Source organism: Stegostoma tigrinum, chromosome 8 (assembly GCF_030684315.1).
Source record: "Stegostoma tigrinum isolate sSteTig4 chromosome 8, sSteTig4.hap1, whole genome shotgun sequence".
Lineage (NCBI taxonomy): Eukaryota > Metazoa > Chordata > Chondrichthyes > Orectolobiformes > Stegostomatidae > Stegostoma > Stegostoma tigrinum.
Window position 1 is genome coordinate 18,071,493 of NC_081361.1, and position 23,356 is coordinate 18,094,848.

The 23,356-nt window shown below is 42.2% G+C and overlaps 1 protein-coding gene across 2 annotated transcripts in view; it reads left to right on the forward strand.

Moving 5' to 3' along the window:
- The first annotated feature begins 2,085 nt into the window (after window positions 1-2,085).
- LOC125456516 (procollagen galactosyltransferase 2-like) overlaps window positions 2,086-23,356 on the forward strand; it is a 170,401-nt gene continuing 149,130 nt past the window's right edge. For both annotated transcript variants that reach the window (XM_048539693.2, XM_048539694.2), the window contains exon 1: window positions 2,086-2,370. In XM_048539693.2, the coding sequence (XP_048395650.1) occupies window positions 2,141-2,370 (230 nt within the window). In that variant the 5' untranslated portion in view covers window positions 2,086-2,140. The remainder of the gene's footprint in view (window positions 2,371-23,356) is intronic.

Consider the following 23,356-nt stretch of genomic DNA (forward strand, 5'->3'; position numbering starts at 1 on the left):
TCTCTGGAGAGGAGGAACAGAGGTGACCTGATCGAGGTGTACGAGGTAATGAGAGGCATGGATAAAGTCGATAGCCAGAGACTTTTCCCCATGGCAGGATTGACTGGCACGAGGGGTCATAGTTTTAAGGTGTTAGGAGGAAGGTATAGAGGAGACGTCAGAAGGAGGTTCTTCACCCAGAGAGTTGTGAGCGCATGGAATAGTTTGCCGGTGGTAGTCGTGGAAGCGGAGTCATTAGTGACATTTAAGCAACTGCTGGACATGCACATGGACAGCAGTGAATTGAGGGGAATGTAGGTTAGGTTATTTTATGTTTGGATTAGGATTATTCCACAGCACAACATTGTGGGTCGAAGGGCCTGAACTGTGCTGTACTTTTCTATGTTCTATGTTCTAACCTTCCATGGTCTGCTGATGCCGAGGAAGACATTTGCTAAATCTTCAACAAGGTGCTGGAGGATAATGCATTATGTCAGAGCCTATGGAATCAGGGAACAATAGCACAACAGATTACCTGTGGCTTCAAGACACAAAGCAGAGAGTTGAAGTATTGGGTTGTTATTCACAGTGGCAGAAGGTGTGTATGGTGTTGTACAATGGTCAATACTGGACCCACTGATTCTGTTCAGAACCTACATTAGCAATTTAGACTCTAGAATCAAAAATACTATTTCTAGTTTGTGAATCGTGCCAATTTAGGTGGGTAGCCAGTACTAAGGAGGACCACAACAAATTAGAGGAGGGCAATAATAAGCTTAGTGCTTTTACGTAAATAATTGGCAAATAAGGTTCAATGGAGAGTACACTTCAGTAGAAAGAATAGGGAGGTCACCTGAGGAGTGACCTGAAAGATGTCTAAAAATTATGAAAGGTTTTCACAGATGGCTACAGAAAGAATGTCTTCTGTTGTGGCGAGGATCATAACCAGAAGACAACAGCATAAATTGGTCATCAAGGTTACTAATAAGGAATTTGAAAGAAATTTGTTTCCCAAAAAAGTGTTGAACCTGAAGTGAACAGAAGTTGGAACTCATTATTAGAGGGATATGAATAGTGTAGATACAATTATGGGGAAGCTAAAGAAACATGATAGCGAAGCGAATACCAGGTACAATGATCGATTTAAAGATGAAGGAGGGTGTGAGGAGGGAGCACAATCCCCATTTGGACTAGTTGGGCTAAATGGTTTGTTTCTATGCCATGTGTGATTGCCAATCTGAATGAGATCAGGTAACACAGCACTGCCCGGGGATCTAACGTGAGATCTTCCTGAGCAGTGTTACCGCACTGCATTAACTCATGGAACCATTACTCTCGCCCCATCTCCCTTTTAAAAATTAGCTGGCAATGCAAGAGAAGCACCAAGTTTGCTGCATTCGTGCTTTTGATGAACTGTGATTTCTGACTCCATTGTGATGTAGTTTGAGTGACTATAACATTGACACTGCCTGTTGTAGCTTATTAGCTGTATGAGAGGGGAGATGTGATTTGTGGCAGTAAGTTTCTGGTTCCAGGGGCGAATTTGTTATTTAGGGTTAAAAAAATCACACATCATACGATGTAAATTGAATTATGACATTCTTTGGAGCGCGGTGCTGTAGTGTTTCAGTACACCGATCTTTACTCACGGCTCAAATTTGATTAGTCTCTGAGCGAATTTCTGCTCCCCTCCCTTCACCCACTCGGTGACTGGATTCGCTTTGCTAAATCTTTGTTCACTGAAAATGCATTCGACAAGTTTAAAGAGTTTCATAAAAATCGGCGCCTGAAAACTGAACTGCACTTGAAGAGAGAGAGAAAGCAAAAAAGAAGGCAATGAATAAACAAAGTCGCACATGAATAAACAAAATAAATAAATGCGTTAGATTAGTTGTGATAAAAGCAAAATATTGCTCAACCATTCTGGTTCTGTGATCCCCTCTCCTCGGGAGTGAGTTTTGCAGGTACTTAAATCCAGGCAACAGATTCGTGCCAAGTCGGTCTGCCTGAAGCAGGTTTGACTATTGGACGCCTTTAGAGTGTATGCAGATCACAGGGTGATAAAAGTCAAAGGAGAGAGAGAGAGAGGAGGGAGTCAGCGCTAGCTCGGTGCTAGTCAAGACAGGATAGGAAGCCTCGCTTTAAGAGCACCTACTACAACATGGCTGCGTGCACACATCTCCCCATGTCTCTCTTCTGCCTGCTGCTCTTGGCGACCTCGATTGCAGACGATGGGGCTCATTTTCCAGAGGAGATCCTGTTGGAGGAGTCGGCCTTGCAGAGGCCGAAGGTTTTGCTGGCCATCATAGCCCGGAACGCGGCGCACACACTCTCCTACTATTTGGGTTGCATCGAGAGACTAGACTACCCTAAGGACAGAATCGCTCTCTGGTGAGTTTGGCTTGCTAGAAATAGATTTGTCTTATTTGCTTGGAAAAATAATCCTCTAATGACCCCAGTACTCTCACGGTACATTTATTGAGCTGTATCTATCTGAGGAAGATTAAGTGTGAGCAGGAGATTTGAATGACACTGGCTGAGTGCTTGATTCATTTTTTTCCCGCGGCTACCGGCTCAGTGGGAGCCCGGCTAATATTTGCACCACTTTCAAATAAACGATTTAAAGCGTGTTGGCACAGAGGGAAAACGCCTGGGTCGTTTCCTCCAGTTTGGCTGATGTCTGTCGACAGAGACACCTGTATGAAATATTTTCAGGGATTGTCGACGGGGACAGATTGGCCACTTTGTTTACATGGTGTTACGCTGTTGAAACGTGAGTTGGTGCGGGCAGCTTGGGCTCTCGGTGTGGGCACGTCTCATTTTTGTTTCTGCTTTAGCACAGAGCTTTATGCAATCCCACTTATTCCAGGAATGGGTCTGATACGACCCCCTGCGTGGGGCTGACTACCTGTAAACTGGGGCTAACGGGAAACAGCGGAGCCCCATCCCGAGCTCCATAACATGTCCTTGGTGTTAACTAAATATAATGGGTGGGAGAGAGAGAGAGGCGTTTCTCCCCTGGATTTAGCCACAGAGTCTGTGCTCTGTTGCACTGCGTTAGCGCCGCCCCTTCGCTGATGCGGCCAAATCAGAGGCATATTTAATCCATTCTAATCCCCCCCACAGCAAAACCCCCTTCCCCAAACGCGACTGTGTATTTCAGTGTTCCCCACCAGCAGGCAGCTCCCAATCCTGCCACCTCTCATCGGTATTTATAACCTCTACTTGGACATGGCGGGGGGGGGGGGGCGGTGGGGGAACTACTGCTTTGTATTTCAGGGAGATGTGTGCGCAATGAGGGAAGGGGGAGAGGCAAGTCAGAGTAATCGTGCATTGAACAACTGAGCTCAGAACATCTACAGTGCCTTTGTCTTTTGTCGGATAGCGTCAAACTCCAATGTTTTGTTTGTTTTCTTCATATGCTACTGTACAGAATCGAACTGTTTTAGAGACTACATTATTTATGAATAGAGAATACTTTGAGATAAAAGAAATTACAGCCCTAGGGGAGTGGGAACTCAGTATACCAAGCCCCTTCAGATCTCACGCCAATATATTACCCCATTTTCTACCTCACCCCCAAACTGTTGCCTGCACATCTTTTCTTTGCACTTCCCGGGCGGTATTCATTTTTTTGCCCCGAGGGTTCAGGAGGATAGTGTCTATCTCCCATGAATACTGTGACGAGGAATCCAGGCATGATATGACACATTAGCGTAAAGGTAAACTTATTTAAAGTAAACTTTATATATTGTGACATTTCCTTGGAACATCTTTGCCTCCAGCACCCCACCCCCCCCCCACACTTTTTGAAACGTTTGGAGAGAGAAGTTTCGGGGTTATTTCTAACGTGCTGACACCTCCCTAGCTGTTAACCAGTTTTGACGTATCCCCTACCCAGTACAAGTGAGCGAGATCAGATTGAAACTGCGTGCTGGGGAGGATTGTCTCGTCTGGCGTTTGGGAGGCAGCGCTGATCCGTTACTGTGCAGCGTGTGTGAGAGCTAGTGAACTCCTAATGATGTTGACAGTTCATCAGTTGAGAGTTGGAGAATGTTTAGGAGCAGGGGTGGCATGTATGTGCCTGCCTCTACTTGCATTTGAAACATCGACATGTGATCTTTGTTTAACTTTTCCTAGAAATCTCATTGTTAAACGAATCAAACGGAGGGGCTTAAAGGCGTAAAGGTAGCGACTGTGGCTGGTCATTTGGACCGCTCAATCAGGCTGATAGTGGACTAGGTACATTCATCCATTCCTTGTCACCGTCGCTCACAGTTATGAAAATATTTTGTTAATCAACATATTTGATAGGGGATGGAAGAGTTGCGGTTAAAGTCCCTCTTTATTTCTGTTTTACGTTGAAAATGCTAACATCGCTACTTCAATGATAACCATCTGGACCTTCTGCTCGATCAGGTACCTTTGACTGGAATAAAGTGAAAACCAGAGTTACCGTTTTGATTCCAGTTCTGAAGAAGGCTCTCTAGACTCGCAATGTTAAGTTGTGTTTTTCTCTCTAGCCATAGATGCTGTCGAGTTTCCCAAGACTTTCTGTTTTTGTTTTAAGGCTTTTGACTGAGCCTTGCTCCGTCTCTTTGTTTTGGACATGAATACTCGTTGAATCTGTTCGAGATTTATTTACACCCGCCCCCGATTTGTAAACATTGGCTATCCCGGAATGTCCAGGACTGAGGAGAAATCGTGCAGCCTCTACCCGCAACAGAACAGCATCTTGTCCCCAGGATAAGAATCCAGGATGGGGGAGCAGTTAGATGGGTATATGGCCGCATACTGCTTTTATCGTTTTTGTTTCATTCTGTGCAGGGAAGGAGGTGGGGGGGAGCAGGAACGGAGCCCGATGCCGGTGAGTTGTCAACCTTTTGACAGGCAGTCTGTCAATGTGACTCTTTTAAAAACGCACAGAAAGCTTTCCACTCGGCTCTATGTGTGTGTATGTGTGTGTGTGTCTGCGGTACAGAGCTAAGCGTGTTGGGCAGCCCAGACTTCACCCGCCCCTGCCGGCCCATCCCCATATAGGGCAGCGGGAGAGCATTCGCCATCCAGTCAAACAGCGCCTGGGTGTCCTGGCGGACTCTGAAGGTGGGTGACTTCCTAACCTGCTAGCAGACGGCGTGGAGCCTCAGCACATCGGGCAGCAAGCAGCCAGGAGACTGATCACAGAGCCCCCCGGTGGGGAGTTGTCTCCTCTATCGGGCTATTCGCCAGGTCCGAAGAAGCTCCCTGCTTTAAATGGCGTCCCAATTTTACCTGTAGAAGGAATTACAGTGGCTCAGACACTGCTTTCTTTCCTAGACCTAGCAGTGACGCTGTTCTGTCCTGCTTTGATTTAATCGGTTCCAGCGCCGCCTTCATCTTCATGTTACTGTACGCAAATATCTTAGCTTTCATTCTCAATACTCAACACAGCTCACTCTCTCTCTCTCTCTCTCTTTCTGCACGGGTGTTGTACAATGGCTTCGAGAAAATAAAGTGTTAATGTGGGAAGGGAAACCAGTCAGTGGCTATCCTGTGGTTTAATTGTGTGTGTGTGTGCGTGTTTGACAGATGAAGTTTCCCAGCGCGCTCTGAAACAAGGCTGAACAGCACAGTTCCGGCATGTTCATTGGGATCCCAAAGTTTCAGGCAGGCTCCAAGGAGGGGTATCCACATCTAATCTCCAATGTTTTCATATCTGTTTCTTTTCCCTGGACTGAAGAGCCTGTTTCTTCCAGGGTTTTCTATCCAGAAGTCCCTGAGCTGGGTTATTTGTGTGGTGAGGTCGCTGATTCAGTTAGACTGCAGTTTAGCCTGACCTGGGGGGTGGGGTGGGGGATGGTGTGGTGGGAGAGGAGGAGGAGTGGTGGTGGTGGGGGTCAGGTCAGCCCATTAAGTTTGGAAGCATTCCTAGCAGTATGTTCAGGTGATGTTTTGTTCACATGAAATCGAGTAAACATGATTGTATCTCTCCCTGTCTCATTCGAGTTTAGTTCAGACCTGGGTTCTACATAGAACAACAGATATTAAAGAACAGAAGGAGGAATTCACTTCCCCTGCCTTGTCTATGATGTACTGATTCTCTCTTGTAATTTCATTTCTGTCAGTTTTCTCAAATTAGACCTGTTCAAGTATTTGTATCATTCTCTTTAAAAACTGGCCTAGTCTGTACTTCAATATCCACTTGCAGTAATTTATTCCTTGATATAAAAATACTCAATAAAACTGGCTCCCTTCTCCCTTGACCTTTGGTTCTTCAAGTGTGAATCCTGTCTGGGTCCCCTTATTCCCTGTTCATCCAGCAGCAGTAACAATCTTTGGCTACTTATTCTGAGAAGTTCCACAGTCCACTGTGCCAATTGCTGCTCTCTCTCCATCTCCTGTCTCTATCCCCAGGTCCTACGCACCATGTTGCTGCCACTCTCAGCTCTGCTGGGAGTGCGAGGCTTACATCTGTCCCATTCCGCAGTCGCTGTCTGTCTCTGACCTCTAACCTAATTCTTCCCCTTCCCTCTCTGCTCTCTCCAAATATCATTCTGCAGTTTGCCTCGACTCCCATTCCTCAGCCTCCCATCCCGAGGTAATGTCTTTAAGAGTCTCCTGTGGCAAAATTAAGAATCAATGACGTTACCATCCTGGATGCCATTCATATTCTGTATTTCACTTAAGTTGTTCAAAGTTAAGTAAAAACAATTTCCATTTATTTGGGAGTGAAAGAAAGAAATGTTTAGCAGTGATCATGATAAATCATCTTCTCAAATACTATTAACTGTAGTCCCTATACTTGTATTTCATATCTGAATAAGTTGCTTCTGAATTGGATGTCAACACATTCATGTTGGTAACATTACATGAATATAGTATCAATCTGCGTTTTTCCAGTCAACATTTATTAATCAGTGGTAAAATTATAACACTTGATGATGATCAGCATGAAAGCTGCCCACAAAACTCGAGCAATCTCTATGCCATTGAATCTGACATGAAATTAAGGGAACCTCCAGGCATCCAACGACAGTGATGTCATCAAACAGACATTAGTGTCAAAGTAATCTCACACTTTGCAAACCAGAAACTACAATACAGCGATCATTTTTAATTTCTTACTAAACTAACAGAGACCTGCAAAACGTTTGCTGTCAGTTTAGTACCTTTATCGAAATGTCTCCTTCTAATGCAGGATTTCCAGTTATTTTTTCATTAGAAACTTTAACAAAATCAAAATTTCCCACTTTAGAAAAAGCTGTCTATTTGTAAAGACAGACCTCAGAAGATGAAGTAATAAAAATTTTCGCAAGACAGTTTTTTTCAGCAATAGCAGTACCCTGGGGCTTAGTATCATATTCTAGCTACTCTTCTTTAACAAAATATAATATTCTCAGGGAAGTGTTCAGACTGGTTGTCCAGAGTAAATGGGCAAGTTCTCATCGAGTTCGTGATTTCTAATTAATTAGTGTGCAGGGACTTAAACATTGCACTCCGCTATATCTTCAACTGTGCCTGAAAGACTCACACCAATCAGAGAAATAATCATACAGTTTTGCCTCATCACTACTGCAATATTGAGGGCATTAAAAATGACATTTTTCCATATAATTCTGACATGCTGCTATTACTATCTCACACCAGTGGAAGCATTGCAACACGGGAACAATAATTACAGCGCAACAAATTTACATCTGCAGTTTGCATTACGAATGCTTATCTAGGAGTTTAACATGAAGATGTATAAAATTAAGAACCGGAGGTGTGAATTTAAGCAAGGACTGAAAGCTGTTTACATGTCCTGGTCTAATTATTTCACATCAGAAAATTGTGCCTTATTGTAAGGTCGCACATGACATTAACTGTCCAGGTGAACTGTCAAAGCAGGTTACTGATCCAGAAACATGAAGGCGATTATCCAATTTATAGTACATACATGCATACATTTTATAGACATACATTGTCTAAAATGTGTGTCAAAGGACCAGTCAATTCTGATTATCTAGTCCGTGTGAGACTTCTACCATCTCTTTTCTTCTAACCCAATCAGTACATCCTTCGTTCCATTCTCCTTTTTGTGTTTCTAATTTCCCTTTAAATATCTCTATGTTAATCACCTCATTGCCCAGACACTTAACTGGTACATATCCATTTGTCTCTTTTCATTCTTTTCCACCTATGTTTGTATTGTTAGCAAACCTGGATATATTATACTAAGCCTGCTCATCTAAGTAATTGATAGAACTTATAAGTAGCTCAGGCCCAACTATTGCTCCTTGTAGTATGCCACCTCAAAAGTGACTTGTTTATTGGTATTCTCTGTTTACTGCGGCTTAAGCAATCTTGAATAATGCAAATAAATTACTCCTAATTCATAACTGATTTTCCACTTAGAGAGGAGAGAATATATTGCATTTATGGGGCCTAGTTTTGGCTACGTTGATTCCCAATGAAATCTTCTCTAAACCATGGTATCAAATCCTTTCATAATATATTTCTCTATCATGTTTCTCCTCAGTCTTCTTCTCCTTTGTCGATATAAGAAACCCAGCCTATTCAGTTATTGCTGATTCATTTAATTTCTGGTAGAGTTCTTTTGAGACAATATCCCTACACTGTTGTTGTAATAGGAAAATCAAAACTGTTAGGGTCTCACCGAGGCTTTAGACATATTTAATGTAATTTCTTTGCTCTTCAATTCTGTCCCTCCACAAATGTACTCAAAATATTTGTATTATTCCTTAATAACCTTTTAAACCCTATTCTCTACTTTTAGTTTATCAGCATTGAACGATAGATGCTCAAAATGTCAGCTACAAGAGTAGGCCAGAGGCTAGGACTCCTGTGGTGAGTAACTCACTTCTTAGCTCTCCAAAGCCTGCCCAATATCTACACGGCACAATTCAGTGATGAAATACTGCCCACTTGCCTGGATAGATGCAGCTCTAACAACACTCAAGAAGCTTGACACCATCCAGGTAAAGTAGCCTGCTTGATTAGCATCACATTGTCAAACCTTCAGCCCCTCCATCTCCAGTACATAGTAGGAGCAGTGCGACCATCAACAAGATATGCTGCAAAATTCATCAAGACTCCTTAGACAGTGCCTTCCAAACCCTCAAGCACTTCCATCTTTAAGGACAAAGGTAGCAGATACATGGTATCAACATCACCAAGCACTTCAAGCAATTCACTATCCTGACTTGGAAATATATCACTGTTCCTTTGCCATCACTGGTTCCCCTCAGAGTGATGTCAACACAGCACTCTGACTAATCTGTCCATAATTCCGAGACTGGTTGCATTCGACTGATCATGGATTCCTCCCCTATAGGGTGACCAAGTGCCTAACTGACCCTGGCTAAACCCCTGGAATGGAATTGGGCAAGACTCTTGACTGGCTGTTGTGGTCTCTCCTGATTGACCCTTGTTCTCCTTTACCCGACTAAAACCTGCAGTCTTTTTCTACCCATCTCAATACACTCCCCCCAATCCCATACATTTTAATTTTGCACGATAATCTCTAATGCAGGACTTTGTCAAACACTTTCTGAAAGTCCAAATATACCATATCGACTGTCTCCCCTTGTCAACTCTTGGAAAGGGAGGTAGAGAGAAAACACCAATTATAGACCAATAAGTCTAACATCGGTAGTGGGGGAAATTCTTGAACCCATTACCAAGGACTTTATTGCAGAGCATTTTGAAAGCCAAGGCAGGATCAGACAGAATCAGCACGGATTTATGAAGGGGAAATCATGCTTGACAAATCTGTTGGAATACTGTGAAGATATAACCAGTATAGTTGACAAGGGGGAGCCAGTTGATGTAGTACATTTGGACTTTCAGGAAGCATTTGAAAAAGCCCCGCATAAGAGATTATTGTGCTTGGGATTGGGGCGCGTGATGAGATGGATAGAAAACTGATTGGCAGAGAGGAAACATGGAGTAGGAAATAATGGGTCCTTTTCCAATTAGCAGGTTGTAACTCATGGGGTGCCAGAGAGATTTGCACTGGGACCCCAGCTATTCACAATATCAATTAATGATTTTGATGAGGGAACAAAATGTAACATCTTAATGTTTGCAGATGATACCAAGTTGGGTGGGAGGATGAACTGCGATGAGGATGCAGAGATCCTGCAACATGATACGGACAAGTTGGGTGAGTGGACAAATCAATGGCAGATGCAGTATAATTTGGATAAATGTGAGGTTATTCACTTTGGAAGCAAAAACAAGAAGGCAGATTACTACCTGAATGGCTGTAAATTGGGAAAGGGGAGTGTGCAGAGAGACCTGGGTGTCTTTGTGCACCAGTCACTGATGTTAAGCATGCAGGTGCAGCAGGTGGTAAAGAAGGCAAATGGCATGTTGGCCTTCATTGCAAGAGGTTTCGAGTACAGGAGCAGGGATGTGTTGTTGCACTTGTACAGGGCCTTGGTGAAACTGTACCTAGAATATTGTGCACAGTTTTGGATTCCTTTTCTGAGGAAGGATGCACTTGCTGTTGAGGGAGTTCAGCGAAGATGTACGCGGCTGATTCTGGGGATGGCAGGACTGAATGCTTGTCCCAGCCATCATCCAACTGCTTCTTTACAACAACATCCTTCCAGGGCCACTATCCTCCATGAGCCAGCATCCACTCAAGTCAGTATCAACAACCCCATCAACATCACCACATCAACATCTCTGCAGTTGGATCAACTCGCATGTTATTTAAGCCCTTCACCGTGGTATTTGGAGCTCAGGGGCACCCATGACTTGCATACTTCTTCCCAGTTATTTGTGTGGAGGGACTCATATTCACCTAATGCAGGTGCAGTACTTACTGTTCACTCACTCTGCACTTAATAGGAAGCTGCCAACCTCTATTTACTTCATATTGATCTCTCAGTGCACAGTCACCTGACTTCAGCACTGACTTGTGCATTCTGTGCTTCTACAGCCTCTGTGCGGGTTAAATTTTTTTTAAGCACATAGGCCCCTCAGTACTTAGTTATGGACTACCATCCTCTGTGTGGGTTGCATTGCATTTCTAACACAGAGGAAGGATCAGGCAGCTTGTCACGGTGGGAGTGCTGATTAGTTACTATGTGTTTCGCCGCACAGCACTGTGTTACATTAACATCACACTTGCAGTATGTACTAGTAGCTGACATAGCAAACACACTGTTTCATCAAATGGTCCAGTCAAAGGAGAGTCAAAAAGGCAAACATAGAAGCGTAGAAGAAGGAGCAGGAGGAGGCCATTTGGCCCTTCAAACCTGCTCCACCATTCATCACGATCATGGCTGATTGGTGAACTCAGTAGCCTAATCCTGCTTTCTCCCCATAACCTTTGATCCCATTCACCCCAAGTGCTATATCTAGCCACTTCTTGAATACATTTAATATTTTAGCATCAACTACTTTCTGTTATAATGAATCCCATAGGCTCACCACTGTCTGGGTGAAGAAATGTCTCCTCATCTCCCTCCAAAATGGTCTACCTCGCTTCTTCATTCTGTGATCCCTGGTTCTGGACATACCCACGATTGGGAACATCCTCCCTGCATTTACCCTGTCTACTCCTATTAGAATTTTATCAGTGTCTATGAGATCCCCTCCCATTCGTTTGAACTCTGGCGAAAATAATCCTAAACTAGTCTGTGTCTCCTCAGATACCCTCTGACTGACTGTCAGGAATTTGCATTGTCCAGCTTCTCGGGGATTGACAGGACATTTCGGAGCCTTGTTTCAATAAAGTGAAGTAATGGCTTTAATGAGGTGCAACTGCATGGAACTATGGTAGTTTCCACTGAATGGCAAGATTCTGATTTCATCATTGAATGCTTGAGGGAGAATATCATAAAATATTTTGTCAATATCGAGATTCTAATTTCTCATTCAGTCCGTATTTTCCCACTTTCTTGCTATTACCAGGCTGCTGAATATTTTTAGAATTTTCTGTTTTTACTTTGCTGCTTTTAACGGTGTGTGAATTGACGCTGCAAAAGCTGTTTGACCTGTACTATTTTGGTTCTGTATGTATGACTTAGACATTGAGAAGGATATTACCTTTTACATTTTGCAAAGGTTTTTCAATTTATTGTGCACCTTGTGTACTGTTTCAGTATATACTCAATAGTACATCTTGCATGATTTATACGTGCGTTTGTCTATGTTATGTGGCAAAAGTAACATGCTGCTTGGCATAGCTAAAACAGATGAATGTTAGGTTAACTGCATAGGCCAATTTTGGCAATCCATTGAAGCATTAAAAAAGACAAGACCCGAAAAGACTTAAAGAGAGCTGAGGAATGTGAATAATGTCCATAAATTTAAAGAGTTTAAAAGTTACTCTTGGTGTATGGAATTCAAGATGTGAAAGGCAGGAGAGTTAGAGGGTGTTTTTAGGAAATAGGTCTACACCCAGAAGGTGGTAGGTGTCTGGAATACATTACCAGGGAGGATATTTGAGGCAAGAAGCCTCATAACCTTTAAAAAAATCCCTGGATGAACACTTGAAGTGTCATAACATTCAAGACAATGGGTGTAGTGCAGGAAAGTGCGACCAGTATAGATAACAATATATTCTTGGCCATATAGACGTGATGGATCAAAGGACCTCTTCTGTACTATATGATTCTACGTTCCTAAGATCAATATGTGAATAAAATCTGTTAAATATGTAACTTAATTCCTTGCATAAAAAATACTGTAAAACCATCGAGCACATTGAATGATAACCAGTGTTCAGAAGCAGTCTGTGTAAAACTGGAACTTGCACTGAATACTGAGCTTTAACTGTGTAGTTTGTTAATTTAACACTACGCACAAGGAATCTCATGACTGAGGGCCCCTTATTCAGTTGCAGTTCTGGTCAAATGCTTGCTTGTGCTCAGTGTCCACTTGTAGCTTCAGATTTGACAAATATCAAATGGTTACTGGAATTAAATATTTTCGAGCCTCAATGCTGAGACAATCATTATACAGTGTAGAGCAATGTAGTTTCTTATAGGTTTTATGTGTAGAAAAATGTTAGGATAATGTGACATGTGCAAAAACAAGTCATGGGCCAGCTATTGTAGCACGCACAACACAGATCCAAAATGCTTTGAATTAGTAGACTGAGGAAGATAGGGTGTAGGAATTAAAAATACCTATAGATGACCGCCTCAAGGATAATGGGTGGTGGTAGTGTAGCGGTGATATGGTGGTGTAGTAATCCAGAACCCAGAACCCAGGCTTATGTACTGGGTACATAGATTTGAATCCCACCGTGGCAAATGGTGAAACTTGAATTCAATAAAAAAATGTCTGGAACAAAGAGCTGGTCTAATAGCAGCCATGTGACCACTGTCAAATTTTGTAAAACTCATCTGGTTCACTAATGTCCTTTAGGCAAGGAAATCTGCCATCCCTAGCTGGTCTGGCATACATCTGATTCCAGAACAATATCAATGTGGTTCACTTTTAATTGCCCTCTTGGCAGTTGGAGATATTCAATAAATTTAGTGTTTTAACGAAGATCTGTAGCTCATGTTGCAGTTGGAGTTGTTGGTTGGTATTCCATAAATGTTGGTCTAGCCAACAACACCAACATGAGAATTTTATCACACAATTTCAGTAGTGTACAAATAGGAAATAATTAAGTGAATTTATGATTGATATAGAAATCTTATGATTTGCTGAACAGAGAAACAGTGATTGGAAATATTTGCACTGGGGAGTATCAATGACATTTTTTTTAAATGTCTGAAACAAGGGCATATGATGATAAAATTCAAGCCAGGTGTTTTAGGGTGATTCAATTGTTCACACAAAGAAAGCAAGATCTCTCTCCCAGTAAAAGCTGTTGAAGCTAGAGTTCATTGTAACTCAAAGCCTGTTGGATTAAGAGACTCTAGTTGGGTAAATGGAGCAAAGATATAGTTTGTCAGCAACACTTGAATAGCAAAACAGGCTGAGGGGAGTGAATTCTGTTCATATTAATGGTGTACTTTTAGTAGCCTGGTTGATGCATCTTCAACACGGGATACTATGGATCACGTCGTCCAAACTTCTGATCAGCAGCTTGGTCCTTCGATAAGTTACTGGTGATAAATGGGTCTTTTTGGTACTATCAGTTCTACATTGCTGTAACATAAGGCCAAAGGTGTATTTTATATTTCTTAATAAACTAATGGGTTTCCTGAAAATATTCTCTTGGGCCTGCCAATTAAAATTATAGCCACTCCAGCTAATTGTATGACATTTCTTGTTTAGTTTGTCTGTTCTCAGTCATCTTTTATGTGTTTTGGATCAATCAAATGCTGACAACTGTCTAGTTTCATGCCCATTTCTCCCATTTATCTCATTTAATTTGCCTTAATTGAGATTTGTACAATGACTTGAAATTGATGAGGGATATAATTGATGGTGTCTGTTCAATCAGTCTGTCAAAATTGTTTCATGATTGGCTTGTCCTCGTTAAAGAAAAAGGGTTGACTGATCTAACAGTTTATTACATTTCTAAAACATTTTAAAGTGCTTCACAGGCAATAAATTATTGACAGGATGATCTATTTATGGTACTGTTGGTTGAGTTGAGAATCCTAATCAAAAGGATATGTCAGTCTGTTAACTCATGGTTTGCTTCTCTTCTGATTTCCTGCCTTCCAATCTCAAAAGCACTGATTTACACTGTAGATGGGTATATGGCCACAAGGAGCACTTTACCATCTTAAGCAAGATACTGTCCTTTCAGGACACATCACTACAAGTTTCAGCATCTAAGAATATGTGATAAATTTCAGAGAAGTTTGTTTTCCCATGTGGTAAACTCTTGTGCCAATTTTAAAATGTCCTCAACCCAGCCAGATACATTAAATTCCCAGGGAGAGCTGGAAATCTGGCTTTAAAAAAAACTGTGGGCGGGGGGTGCAGGGTGAGGTTTGAGGAGAAGGGAAAAAGCTGAAAAGTTTATTTCTCATGCCTTTCTCCAACCAAATGACCCATTTCAAGTGTCCATTTTCCAACTCCTGTTCTAATAAATGACAGCGTTCAAAGAAAATGTAAAACAATGATGATTATCGATCACCCGAAAATTTTACTCCTGGATTTCAGCAGCACAGTATCTTTAATTCCTGTAGGCTCGCTGGAAAATCCAGGAACATGGACACTTCAAACTCAATTCTGTCCTCAGATGTTATCTATGCAAGCAATCTTTCCAATGGAGGCCATAACATCGAGATTAGTTGGGAGAATACTCTTAAATTTCCCTCTTTACTCAGAGATAATGTGACCAGTTATTTACCCCACTCTCCTGGTTGGGAACAGCTCAATTCCATGTGACCCTGGGACAATACTGGAGCATATTACACAATGTTACAACATGTGCACTTATTGAGAGGCGATAGGAGATTCCTTTTCTCTTACTGATCTATCAGTTCATCAGTGAGTAAAAGCCAAGACCAATATTAGTCTCTGTTTCTGCACAAAATAAAATACACATTATGTTGAATGTTCCCAAAGAAAAAGTCACTTTTTATGGTGGAGCAAATGATTAAGATCCTCTACCCCTGCTCATGAAATTTGCAAACTGATCCATCCTGTTGCCACCTTACACAAACCGCAAACACACTCACCACCCATCTACCTTCCCTCCCCCGTACACATACCTCCCTCCAACATACTTATACAAACCTCCATTGTCTCCCTGTATGCATACTCACAGGCTGTTTTTTCAAATGGACATGTTACTTAATTGTTCCCAACTTTAGTGCAGAGCATGGAATATTTGACAACACTTTAAAATGTCATTTCACAAAGCAAAGGGACAGATAAAACATAGCTTCACTGGTTGTCACTAGACTTATTTAGCTTATTGATTTCAATAATCAGTTTCCAGTAAAAAAAATTGCATGTAAACCAATGTTATCTAAAAGTGCACTAGTACATTTCTTCTGTTAAAATCTTTACTTCAAATTTCTCCAAATAACATCTACGTTAAACATCTTTTTCTTCTTTTATTTATATAGTTAGTAATACTCCCATTAGAATAAAATATTCCATTATCCCATTAAGTATTTGCAGCTCAAGATAATGTACAATGAGTATATTCACGTACCGCCTCTGGTAAATTATGCTCAGTAAGCATAAGGATGGGAATGTATCCATCAACCAACTGCTTAAAATAACAGATTATCTGGCTATTATCTCATTACTATTTGTGAAATACTGTTGTGTGCAAATTGATTGTGGTGTTTCCTATGATACTAGTGACCACGTTTCAGAAGTACTTCACTGGCTGTTGAACATATTTGGACCTCCTGAGATCGTGAAAGGGAATACATAAATTCAAGCTGTGATGTAGAACCAAAATCTATCTCATTGGATGACACTGTCACTGCATGTTTTTGTAAAATTGCAAGCAGCTTTACATAAATGATGCCTGTTCAGACTTAGGACTGCCATTATGACACAGTGCTGAAAAAAAAAAGTGCTTTGTTTTTCACTCCTGCATGTAATAAACATGTCCGTTAGGACTAAACACACAGATTAATTCACCCCAATTGTGTACCATTTAAGCTCAGGTTCCACATGATTTAATATTTATTACATATTCCACTGCAGGATGACCATTCTCATACTACGTGTACACTACATTTCTTATGACTTTATATGTCATGCTAGTCCAGTTTCTAAACTACTTGGACGTAACAAGAACTACAGATGCTGAAGTCAGAGTCAATACAGTATGGAGCTGGTGGAGCACAGTCGGTAATGAAGGGTGTAAACCCGAAACCTCGACTTTCTTGCTCCTCTGATGTTGCCTGACCTGCTGTGTTCCTCCAGCTCCACACTGTATTGACAGTTGCTGAACTAGTTTAAGTTTATCAGAATTAAAGATTCAGTGTCAGTATTTGAACTGATGTGTTCTCTAGAGACTTTTGAGCACAGGTCCAGGGTGACAATCCAGTCAATACTGAATGGATGTTGTACTGTTGGAGCCTTTTAGATAGATTCTGTACTCAAAGAGGAATAAAGAACTTTGAGTCTTACAGCAATGAAACACATGCTTTAGTCCAACTTGTCTATGCTAACCAAGTTTCCCAAACTGAACTATTTTCTTGCATTTGGACTATATCCCTCCAAACCTTTCCAATTCATGTACTGTCCAAGTGTCTTCTAAATGTTGTAACTGTACCCGTATCCACCACTTCCTTTGGCAGTTTCACCAATAGAATCTGGAACAAAGATTATTGAACTCTCTTTCAAATTTTTCTCCTCTGTCCAATAACCTGTTTTCTCTGACTGCCTGCCTACATGTGTGTGTTGTCATGATGTCCTGTCGAATCATTACCCCCTTTAAGCTATATGATGAAAACACAGACATTTCAGTGTGGAAGTGGATTGTTCTGATGTCTATAAGCACAGTAGTAGCTGCACTTCAAATGTTGTAGGGCTTTAAAGTTGGTCAGACATGCTCATGTTGTGAAAGACCTATATAATTCCAAACAGTTTGCTCCTTGTGTTAAAATTATCTAGAATAAGTTTAACTGTACAGTATAAGATGACTGACATATGAGGAAAGACTGGATCGCCTGGGCTTGCATTTGCTGGAATTTAGAGTGAGGGGGGATCTCACGGAAACATGTACAATCGTGACGGAACTGGACACGCTAGATGCCAGAAAAATATTCTCAGTGTTGGGGAAGTCCAGAACATGGGGAAAAAAGGTCTAAGAATAAGGGGTAAGCTATTCAAGACTGAGATGAGGAAGAATTTCTTCATTCAGAGTTATGAATCAGTGAAATTCTCTCCCACAGGAAGCTGTCATGGCCAGTTCATTAGATATATTCAAGAGGGAGCTGGACTTGGCCTTGCAACTAAAGGAACTGGGGGTACGGGGAGACGGCAGGAATGGTGTACTGAGATTGCATGATCAGCCATGATCATATTGAATGGTGGTGCAGGCTCAAATAGCTGAATGGCCTACTCCTGCGCCTATTTATGTTTCTAATTACTCAGCTACAATTAATGTAGGAATGGGGAGAAATAAGCAGCCACTGACACTAACTTTAAGGTCAGTACGCTTCTTACTTAATCTAATCTGTCAATCTATGTGGTGGCTTTTAATTCGTAGAAAATATTCTTTCAGTGTCTCCTGGAATCCTGCACAGTAAATGTTATCAGGCTGCAGCTGAAAGTTAGATTCCTGTTCACAATTTACAATATTGCGCTATCTATTTCTTAACTTACTTTTTTGGCAAGGATTTTAGATAGATGTTCAATGTTCTTTAATTCAGCCTGCAATATTCAGAACTGCTTTGGCAGTTGTCATTAAGATGCTTGGATACTTTGGGAAGCCTGCATATGGAATAGCTATACTTCCAAAACGTGCCTGACTCATTGGCCTATGGGTATGATTCTTGTGATTCTATGATACTTTGTTTGTTATGTCCCCAACTGCTTATGGTCAAATATCTTTCAGATTGTTCAGACTTGTAAATATCATTTGGTAGTGATTCCAGCAAAATGATCAGAAAACCTATCCTTTAACTTACTTTACTTTTTCTATCACTTCACGGCCATCTTCATGTTCTCAAGAAGTGGGGAAAATGTCAAAAGTTTCAACTTGAGTATAAACTTATGATAATGAGTGGTTCAGATAGCTTCAGTTTTAAATTTATGATTCTTGTCTTTTAAGTCTTAATTTGCCTACTTAATTTGTACAACAATAATTAAAGAACCAAAAATAAAAGTAATATGCATAACTACAATTAATATTAAAGCATAAAAATTCCTCATTAGACAAATATTAGTTTACTTACTCTCTGTTAGACTGTATTTACAGACCTGCAGTGTAACTAGTGCTTTATATTCTCACATGCTGTGTAAGTGTCCTAGGTTAGATCTTCCCGACAGTAATATGTCCTGCTTCCCTCCACAGGCTTTAGATCAAATACTTGTTGGCTAATAAGTATTCCCAGAGAGCGATGTGCTTCTTGAAATAGACTCAAAAACAGTTGCAAAGTAGAAACATCTGCACTAATCACATGCCATTTTTATGTTTGAACTGCAGGGCTTGGCTCCTACCTTGACCAAGATTGCATTGAATTAACCAGACAATTGTAGGAACATTTTTCTATTACAGTATTCTGTATTAGGTCTCCATGTCTGAGCCTGAATTCATCATGTACTGTTTCTAACTGAATTAATTGAAGCCAAGCCAAAATACTTATTACTGTGGCTATCATATTACCTTAACTTAAACCATTTGGGAGTGAGTTTTGTAGCAGCCATGCAATCATAAGGTTTTACCAGGCTATCTTTGAGTACTGTATATTGTTATTCTCCATGCAGATGTAGCAGGATATTCACAGTTCTCAGATCCTATCAAAACATCTTAGTTTACAGAGGGAGTATCTTATACTTTTTTTTTATAAACGTATGATGTGGCAATGTATAATTACTGTAAGGTACATAATTGCAAAGTCCAGTTTCAGCAGAAGCATTTCTTATTCCAGTTTCATCATAAAGAAAGTAAAGCAAGAAACAATTGAACTAGTAAAGGGCAGTTAATGACGCCCCAGGATGTCGCAATGCTTTTTATAAACGATAAACAGACATATAAAGCATTGTCATGTCCATGTGGATAAATTAGGTGAGTTTTGGGGTTTCTGGTTGAATACACTCATCTCACCAATCTGTTGGAGTTGCTGTGAAAGTACTTCACCTGACGAAGGGGCTACACTCCGAAAGCTTGTGTTTTCAAATAGACCTGTTGGACTTTAACCTGGTGTCGTATGATTTCTGACCTAACCCACTGATTTCATAGCCTTGAAAGGATTACAGCGAGTGACTGATCTGTATCACTCAGTCCCTTTAATTTGTTCTCCTTTGGTGACATTAATGTGTACGGTATTAGCTTCATTCAGAGCCTTACACTTCAGAATGTGTGTATCTCTCTCTCTCTCAGCAGCCCTTTTAATAGAATTGGAGAAATCTGCAGGACTCTATTGGCTGAGGGATTGGAAGCCTGAATGGTTTGGTTTCTAGCTTCTATTTTTGGTGGTAAGGCTAACATTAAGAGGTACAAAACAGGTTGGAGTTCCTCCCATGATCTTCTCTGGATTAGATCACTATCCTGCCTGATCCTTTAATACCTGGGTCAGTCAAGCAATCTTCACAGACAACCTACATGACAAAAATTGAATTCGCCAGTAAAAGTTGAAGCCTGTGGGATAAAAGAAAGTGGCCACACAGTTACAAAATTGGCTGAGAAAGCGGAGACCGAGAGTAGTGATGAAGGTAGTTTGTTGGACTGAAGGAACACGCAAAGTGGGGTTCTCCAGGTGACAGTACTAGGACCACTTCTTTTCTTGATGACCCAGATTTGGGTTATAAAGGCACAATAGAAATATTTGCAGAAGGCACCAGACTTGTGAACTGTGAGGTGGGGGGTGGGGATGGGGGCGCAGAAATAATAGACTTCAATTCAGGCCGTGTCTCCGCATTTCCGGCAACTCATCCGTCACATACCCTCCCCCCAATAAAAACCAAGGTAGAACCCCCCTCATCCTCATGTACCACCCCACCAACCTCTGGATACAACGCATCATCCTCCGACACTTCCGCTGTCTGCAATCCGACTCCATCACCCAAGACATTTTTCCCTCCCCAGCCTTATCTGCCTTCCGGAGGGACAACTCTCTTCGTGACTCTCTTGTCCGCTCCACACTCCCCTCCAGCCCGACCACACCCGGCACTTTTCCCTGCAACTGCAGGAAGTGCTAACCTGCCCCCACACCTCCCCCCTCACCCCCATACCAGGCCCCAAGAAGACTTTCCACATCAAGCAGATGCTCATGTGCACATCTGCTAATGTGGTATACTGTATCCACTGTACCTGTTGTGGCCTCCTCTACATCGGGGAAACCAAATGGAGGCTTGAGGATCACTTTATGGAACACCTAAGCTCCGTTCGCACTAAACAACTGCATCTCCCAGTCACAAACCATTTCAACTCCCCCTCCCATTCCACAGATGACATGTCCATCCTGGGCCTCCTGCAGTGCCACAACAATGCTACCCAAAAGTTGCAGGAACAGCAACACATATTCTGCTTGGGAACCCTGCAGCCCAATGGTATCAATGTGGACTTCACAAGCTTCAAAATCTCCCCTCCCTCTACCGCATCCCAAATTCAATCCAGTTCATCCCTGCCTCCCTAACTTGCCCTCCTCTCACCTATCCCCTCCTCCCACCTCAAGCCCCACCCCCATGTCTTACCTACTAACCTCATCCCGCCCACTTGACCTGTCCGTCCTCCCTGGACTGACCTATACCCTCCCTACCTCCCCACCTACACTCACCTTTCCTGGCTCCATCCGCGCCTCTTTAACTTGTCTGTCTCCTCCCCACTTATCGTCTCCTCTATGCATCTTCTATCCGCCTCCCCCTCTCTCCCTACTTCTTTCAGAACCCCCTTCCCCTCCCCCATTTCTAGGTCCGAAACATCAGCTTTCCTGCTCCTATGATGCTGCTTGGCCTGCTGTGTTCGTCCAGCTCCAAACCTTGTTATCTTCAATACAGGCAGTTTGATGGAGTGGGCAGACAAGTGACGGGAAAATAAAAGCAAAATACTTTGGCCTCTGGAAGTCCGAAACAGACATAGAGAATGCTGAAAATGCTCAGCAGGTCTGGCAACATCTGGAGAAAAATACAGCTAATGTTTTGCGTCTGGCAGGACTCTTCTTCAGAACTAGGAGGTGTTGGAAAATTTTTTAAAACTTGTGTCAGAGGCAGAGGAGCAACAATGATAGAACAGGCCAATTCTTAGTTCAAAAGATAAAGCTGAGGCATTTGCAGCAATCTTCAGCCAGAAATGCCGAGTGGATAATCCATCTCCACCTTTTCCATTGATTCCCAGCATCACCAATGCTAGTCTTCGGCTAATTCCAAGTGATATCAATAAACAGTTGGAGACATTGGATACTGCAAAGGCCCTGACAACGTTTAAGCAATAGTATTGAAGACGTGCTTCAGAACTTGCTGCACCCCAAGCCAATACAATACAGTTACGACATTGGCTTCTACCCGACAATGTGGAAAACAGCCCAGGTATGTCCTGTGCATAAAAAGCAGGACAAATCCAACCCAGTCAATTACCGCCCCATCAGTCTCTTCTCGATCATCAGGAAAGTGATGGAACATGTCATCAACAGTGCTACTTGGCTCAACAATAACCTGCTCAGTGACGCCCAGTTAGGGTTCTGCCAGGCCCACTCAGCTCCTGACCTCAATACAGCCTTGTTCAAACATGGACAAGAGCTGAATTCTAGACATGAGGTGAGAGTGACTGCTTTTGACATCAAGGCCACATTCGACCATGTATGGCATCAAGGAACCCCAGCAAAACTGGAATCAATGGGTATCGGGGGCAAACTCTCCACTGTTTTGAGTCATACCTGACACATAGGAAGATGGTCATGTTTGATGGAGGTCAATAATCTCAGCTCCAGGACATCTCTGCAGGAGTTCTTCAGGGCATTATCCAAGGCCCAAAGATCTTCAGCTGCTTCATCAATGACCTTCCCTTCATCAAAAGTAGAGATGTTTACCATTGACCGCACAATGTTCAACACCATTCGAGAGTCCTCAGACACTGAAGCAGTCAGTGTTCAAATGCAACAAGATCTGGTCATTATCCAGGCTTTGGCTTAGAAGTGGCAAGTAACATTTGGGCCACACAAATGCCAGGCAATGGCCGTGTCCAATAAGAGACACTCTAACCACCACCCCTTGACATTTTCTAGGATTACCATCACTGAATCCCCCATTATCAGCATCCTGGGGGTTACCATTGACCAGAAACACAACTGGGCTCGCCATCTACATAGTGGTCTACACAAGCAGGTCAGAGATTAGGAATACTGTGACAAAAACTTACCTCCTGACTTCCCAAAGCCTGTCCATCATTTACAAGGTGCAAATCACAAGTGTGAAGGAATACCCCCCAGTTGCCTGGCTGGTTGGCTCAGCCATAGCACACAAGAAACTTGATACCATCCAGGACAAAGCAGCCGACTTGATTGGTACTACATCCACAAGCATCATTCCCTACACCACCAATGCTCAGTGCTCAGTGTACTGTTTACATGATGCACTGCAGAAATTCACCAAAGATCTTCAGGCAGAACCTTCCAAAACACCTTCATCTGGAAGTACAAAGGCACAGAAACTTGGGAACACTGGCAATTTCCCCTCCACATGACGCACTGTCCTGATTTGGAAAGATGTCACTGTTTCTTCACCGTCGCTGAGTAAAAATCCTGGAACTCTGCCCCCACCCCCCCACCCCCACCCCCGCCCCAATTGGCATTATGGATCAACCTCAGTCCTGGACTAAAGTGATTAAAGAAGG